Source organism: Thunnus albacares, chromosome 2 (genome assembly GCF_914725855.1).
Source record: "Thunnus albacares chromosome 2, fThuAlb1.1, whole genome shotgun sequence".
Classification (NCBI taxonomy): Eukaryota; Metazoa; Chordata; class Actinopteri; order Scombriformes; family Scombridae; genus Thunnus; species Thunnus albacares.
Genome location: NC_058107.1, coordinates 24,169,212 through 24,176,144, shown reverse-complemented (window position 1 = coordinate 24,176,144; position 6,933 = coordinate 24,169,212). Strand labels below are relative to the sequence as shown.

The following is a 6,933-nucleotide window of genomic DNA, read 5'->3' as shown; positions in this document are numbered from 1 at the left end:
TGTTGCCTTATTTCCTTCACTGGCTTCTGTAATCTTAGTGGGTTTTGAGAGGTTATGGAAAAAAACAGCATTTATAGTAAAGCTGCTTATGTTTTTTTTTTTTTTTTTATTGAAACCAATTATTAGTGACGTCTGAGAGGATGTGCTGTATTGTTAGAAAATCTTTACATAGTTTTCGATGAGGTATCACTTAAGAATGAATGTAGTGTCGGGCAACAAATTGGCCAATCAGCGAACGAGAAGGCCAGGCTGGCGTCAAGACTCCGCCCTCCGGTTGCTGGCTAAATGAGCGATGAGCTCGCGCTTCAGCAGCGCGTGAGTAGAGCAGGAGGTGCACCTGTACAGGAGCGGCAGGTGAGCAGGCCGGGAGTTTGGATACAATTTGCAGAGCCACGAGGATTTTCATCGGGTGTCGGTGGTAGCAGCACTAAAGGTTAGAAATTTGACTTTTTATTTAAACTTTCGTATAATCTGAGATGAAACATCCAAGTTTACTGCGAAGATTATCGAGATAAAATCTGAGAGTATCAGGGTGTGTGTGTGTATGTCGACTCGAAAGCGTGCCTGTGATTACTGAAACATTTCCTGTCATTGTGAGTTGGACAATAGCTGTTGGACTTGTTTTTCATCAATTGCATCACCTGTTCCTCATCAACTCAGTGACCTGCTGAGGATTACAGCGATACTGGTTTGGAAAAATTTGAAAGTAATGATGAATCCCTCCTTTCGATGCCTTAAATGGTGTGCTTTTAAGTAACTTTAATGCCTATTTTGTGACAGGGTAGGCCCGGATAATGTGTTAACTTTATACATTGGTGGTTAAATTAAAGGTGTGTTTTGTGTATTTATCCTGTTTTAAATGCAACACATTACTACTTTGCCTTGGTTATTGAATTGCTTGACTTTTGACCAGATTAGGGTGGCCTCTAGGACCAAAAATCGCTCAGATTAATATCTAGCTGTCTACAGTAGACTGTGGGAGTTGACATAGCAGACATTTTCAGATACACAGAATGAGGACTTGTGCCATATGGGAGTAGCTGCCTTTACATGACTATAACGATAATTGGCGTGTCAAGGCTTGCCATGCTTTGATTAGTGCAGACACTCCAGACAGCCATGCCTTTTTCAGTTAACCCAATGACTTATCTGTGCCCTGCTCAAGTTCCTGTTCTCAAGTAGACACACCTTTTTAAAACCTGTCATGTAGGGTTATGTCCAATATACACCTGGCAAACATGGGGTGGTGATTGATGTGTTTTTTGTTTGTGTGTTTTTTTTTTTTTTAAATCTATTTTTTTCTTTACATTTACCCACAGCCCTGTCATATGTCATGTCAGTTTTAACAGAAAATTAGCAAACCAGAGGACCCATGGTTTAACTAAATCTCAGCAAAGTAACGTGTCTGAGAAGTTCCACTTGGCATAGTTCCCATACTACTGGCACGTTTCCTAAACCAGTCAGGCCAGTCAGCAAGAACCTTTGCCTCACTGGGGCCAACACCGACCCTGTAACACCTTTTTAGAGATATATAGCATTTTATAGAACAGCTTGATTATCAACCATTAAGACTTCTTGGTCATGGTTAATGCCTTCAGCAGCTGACACCAGGATCAATAAGAACTTCTTCCCCTCTTAACGTAATTTGAAAATGTCCAGTTTAAGTTGAGACATTGTGAGAATTCATCTTAAAAAAATTGACTGAGCAACATCCCTTGAAGTTGTCAGAGTAGTTTGCCAAAGAGTGGTTTCCATTGAGAACATTTTAAAGCCAAACTTTTATAGATGTTTGTATCATCATGAAACAGGCTGGGCAAGAGTCAAGGTGGCATGGTTTTGTCATGGCACAAGAGTCCTTAAAACATGGGTATATATTGTAACAGGGTGACAAATTATTTTTTTTTAACCAAGTGTACATGTGTCTGTCCCATTCGTAAATGATTGCTTGTCACACTGTTGGATCTTTCTCTGAGAACGAAGAGACAGCCACTCATTGTACTCCTCATACACTCTTTGCTTTGTCTGCCCCAGAAGCTTAGAGGCACAGCAAAGAATGGCTGAATGGCCTTTTTTTTTTTTTTTTTTTTTTTTTTCCTCCCCCCACATACAGTCTAGTCTTTCAGCCACCCTACTGTGCTGTTACAACTACAAATGGCTTCAGATCAAATGTGAAGATTCCTCTTTTGAAATGACATCTTAGTTGCATGTGGAGGACATGAAACTGTGCAGCCTGTTTCGGTGAATAGCACAGGTCACACTTGTGTGTTTCTTTTACAAGTTATGCAACAGTTGTTTGGGTGAGACTTACTTCCTCTTGGAGTTCATGATGAAAGTTAAAGAACTAGTAATTTTAATACCAAAGAAATCACTTGAATGCATTGTTTTCACTATTCAGTATACTTGGAAGGTTTTAAATATTTATGAACATTTCAGTAAACAATACTACTTATGTAAATGCCAGTGAAGTCGTATCCGCTCCAAACTGACTGAATCTTTTTTGCCTTTTTGCTTTTTTAGGTGAATTGCAAGCATCTTGTCTGAAAATGGAATTGGATAATATAAAGTCCTCGGCAGCACTCATTTATGACGAGTTCTTCCAAAATGCAGGTGAGTCCTTTGGCCACTCAAACATGCTATGGTATGGGTTGTTTTTGACATTTTTTTTTAAAAAGTAGTTTACATGGTACGTCAAATACTTGTGTTACAGACTCGCGGACGGGGAACTGGTTTCTCATGTCCTCTCCTGTCCCCCAAACGATCATCATCCTGGCGTACATCTACTTTGTCACGTCACTGGGGCCTCGGATAATGGAGAACCGCAAAGCCTTTGACCTCAAAGGAATTCTTATAGTCTACAACTTCAGCGTGGTGGCCCTCTCACTCTACATGTGCTACGAGGTGGGTCATGATGATCTTTTGCTTCAGCAGTGCAGAGTTGACATAAAACTTGAGCTGTTGAAATCAGTCTTTAGTGTAACACAGTAATGCATACCACAGGCCCAGAGCGTCTGCGAAGCAAACATCAGTATTTCTCTGTTGAGCACATTGTTAAGAATAGAGCCACTACACATGCCATAGGCAGTCTTGCGAAATACTCTTGTTCGTGTACTAAGTTCTGAAATACTTTATACTTGAACTGACTATTGATCACTGAGGTGAAACCAGACCAGCAGGTGTAACTTCTTTTCTGCAAATATCTCCTCCATAACGGCATAACTTTCAACACGACTTTGTCCTGCATGTGTGTTGTAGTAATCTGAACTGACAGAGGATGGTATATTTACAGTCAGATACAAATCTATTATCCCAGCCCAACTTTTTTGCCAGTAGAATGATTAATTATGCTGTGAAATATTCCCTGAACCACTGTGTGGCTTAAGGATGCACATTGTATTGTAGTCAAACATAATTTTAATAACTGCAACAGTTATTAAATCACTGACTGGTGATTGAGATGAATTGTCCTTCCAAGCTGTTTTCAAGGACTGATTTGTTAACTGTTTTTCACTGTTTCTTCTTAGTTTGTGATGTCAGGATGGGGAACGGGATACTCGTTTCGCTGTGACTTGGTGGACTACTCAGATTCACCACAGGCCATGAGGGTAAGGCACTCTTGTACACATTTAGCTGGATTGGTGCATCATATTAGCTTTTTAAATTTGGCAATATATACAGTATAAAGTTTAAGATCTGGATGTGTTTGAGCCAGTAATTAAATGTCATTTATTGTCTCCCCTAGATGGCAGCAGTATGCTGGCTTTACTACTTCTCAAAGTTCATTGAGATGTTGGACACAGTAAGTAATAAAATCAATGGCACGCACACTTGGAGTTAAATACATTTCCTCATTTATTGGGTTTCACTAGTCTCGTGTTACATTTGTCATTGTCAAATTATAGCAACAATGTCCTTCCTATAAACTAATAAACCTTTGTGTACCCTTTTTTTTCAGATTTTCTTTGTCTTGAGGAAGAAGAACAGCCAGGTGACATTTCTTCATGTCTACCATCACTCGATCATGCCCTTCACCTGGTGGTTTGGTGTTCGTTTTGCTCCAGGTAAAATTTTCCTTGTGTTTTTTCCTTTTTCTTAAAATGTACAGGCAGTATTTTTCCATGACATCATGTAAATTTCTTTCTGCTTTCTCATGCCCTTTCTTATACACTCTGGTTTTCAGGTGGTCTGGGGACATTCCACGCCCTGCTTAACTGTGTCGTCCATGTCATCATGTACTCGTACTATGGCCTGACTGCCATGGGCCCCAGCTACCAGAAGTACCTGTGGTGGAAGAAATACCTCACTACTATTCAGCTGGTATGTTAAGTAGTCTGTTAAAAGACTGCTGTCCTTTTTTGTGTATCCTCTAAGACATGTAGTGAAACATGGCAAAAGAAGTTAATCCTTTTCCTTGTTTTTCCCCAGATCCAGTTTGTTATGGTGACCAGCCACATCTCCCAGTATTTCTTCATGAAGGACTGCCCCTACCAGTTCCCCATCTTCATCTACATCATCGGCCTGTACGGCCTGATTTTCCTGTTCCTCTTCCTCAACTTTTGGTACCACGCCTACACCAAAGGCAAGAGGCTGCCTAAAGTACTGCAGGCTCAGACATGGGCACACCACACCAACGGCGTCATGAACGGAAACGCCAGTCATGAAAAAGACGAGTGATTCGGGACTTGGCTCATCGGGGTGGCTCGGGGTTGACCTCATTTACGTAAGCAAACCACTGTGGTAGTCTTGAGATTCAACTCCAATTTGTTTGGACTGTATTTTTGGATTGCTTTTCTACTCGCAACTGCGAAAGACAATCTTTAAATTACAACCAAAGCTATATTTAAGAGGTTTATTGACCCCAAGCTGAAGGGTTTTGTTTTATTTTTTTTTGTTTACACTGAAGATAAAGCCTAAATTCTGCCACGGAAATGTCCAAATATCACTCCTCTTTCCGCTAGAGTACAATGAATTTTTAAGTCTATAAGAAATTGACTGTTATTCACACCAACCACATACAGGGCTTCACCTATGGTAAGGCTGCAGGACCCTCAGCTGTGCAGTCATACTGGACCTCCTCAAAAAGCTTTTTTTTTTTTTTTTTTTTTTTTTTTAAACCTGAGTGACTTGATCTTACTTCTCAGAAGACTTGGGAAATCCAGTTTAGGTTTTTTGAAGTTGGCGCACTGAAAAGTTGAGGGTTGTTTATTTCACTAGACCTAAACTGATGTTGACTGTTCTGAGTCAGTGTTTTTTAAAATGGTTGTTTAGGCTACACACGTCCTGTTGAGGTCATTGTTAAATCGTTACATGCATGCAGTACAGGGTGGTTTTTGGTTTTTTTTGTTTTGTTTTTTTTACATTTTTGATCACATACACATGCCCCCTCTCTATGGCTTGAGTCACAGCTGCTGATGGTACAGACTTCAGTGAAAAGAGCTATTTGTATACAGTGGCAACAATCTATTCTCCTGACTTTATAATTCTCCTATGAAGCGTTGGTGTGACAGATACCAGAGAGGAACTCCGATGGGCCACTATGGTTCTTGTAGGATCCAGAACAGTTTTTTACTAGTTCCTCACTGAATTAACACTGTATTACAGGACCGCAGTAAAAAGTTATTCACAATTTTAGCCAAACCAGCCAGAAAACATGAGCAGCCTCGCTTGCCTGCTTGAGTATTTTGCTTCGTGTGTTGAAGCTCTGTAGCTAACAAGGTCTTCAGACAGCTGGAGTCAGGCAGTGCCTTTGGGCTGAGGTCTGTGGAGTAGTTTTTATATATCGTTATGATGATCTTAAGTTTAAAAGTGAAAGTAACGCTCTGCTTCTTTGGTGACTAAGGACACAGGATCAAGCTTGGTGACGGTGTAGAAGAGGCCCATGTTAACACTAAAAGATTTACAGATATGCATTGAAATGTAGGTCAACTTTTTTTTTTTTTTTTTTTTTTTTCCCCCCCATTGTTCAGTTCCTTGTCAGATCCGTTCTTATACCAATAGTTAATACTGTAAGAAATTATGTGACCTGAAATGTTGTTTATATTGTATTTTATATGTATTTATATAAAAATAAATGATCAATGTACATTGAGAATTGTCTTTATGGTTCTTTTGAATTGTGAAAACTGAGCGCCTCATTTAAAGTGGTGTAAGAAGTGTAAAACTAGGTTTGTTTTTGTTTTTTAAAACCACTTCATGGCAGAGCATCATAAATGACTAGATTAAAACTTGAAAATAAAACTGCTAAATGAGTTTATACGTCAGTGTTGATAGACTGAGCCTTCTGTTGAGTGACTTGCTTAGCCTTAATTTGTGTTAAACAACTTTGAATGGTTAAGCAACATTTCGTGTTTGGAAAATGTAGGCTACTGGAGTATTTTAAGTGTAGTATTACACATGTTACAGTAGATCAAAATGCAGCCTCTTTGCAGACATGTTTTTAAAAGAGGGGCTGTTTGATTAAACGGAAACTGGAAACCACACATGCAGGTTTCAATTCAAAACTTGGCTGACATTGAATCTGTTTCATTAGGTTTCTCAACATTTATGAAACAAGGTTGAAAGAAGCTCAAACTCCTGCCCGGAGCCTCCAGCTTTTTGAAATTCCTATTTTAATTGATTTAGAGGTTCCTGGTGGGTAAGTGATGCCTGGACTGTGAGCTTTTTTTTCACCACTAGGAGATGCTATTAAACTTAAAATAGAGAAGGCTTATGGCGTAGTTTTCAGTAATGCAATTAATTTCACATTCATTGAAAAAGGTTAGAAGTCATCTGATTGAATGTATTATTGAACAGTGCTCCATAATTTCAAAACATTGACTGTATGAGGTTCTTTGTGTTTGTAGGGTAATGAACAGTAAATTGTATTTTGTGGTTGTCAGGTGAAAAGCTTTCATCCAAAAAAACCAAAAAAAACTTAGTGTTTCAGAAAACAGGAAT

The 6,933-nt window shown here is 39.2% G+C and overlaps 1 protein-coding gene across 1 annotated transcript; it reads left to right on the top strand.

Annotated features, from left to right (window-relative positions):
- Positions 1 to 293: 293 nt before the first annotated feature.
- On the top strand, positions 294 to 6,220 carry elovl7a (ELOVL fatty acid elongase 7a). Its single transcript, XM_044374308.1, has 8 exons — positions 294 to 433; positions 2,518 to 2,607; positions 2,708 to 2,898; positions 3,522 to 3,602; positions 3,740 to 3,796; positions 3,953 to 4,058; positions 4,178 to 4,314; positions 4,423 to 6,220. Exons 2-8 carry the CDS (start codon positions 2,544 to 2,546, stop codon positions 4,669 to 4,671), a joined length of 885 nt encoding a protein of 294 aa, XP_044230243.1. The 5' UTR covers positions 294 to 433; positions 2,518 to 2,543; the 3' UTR covers positions 4,672 to 6,220.
- The last annotated feature ends 713 nt before the right edge of the window (positions 6,221 to 6,933 follow it).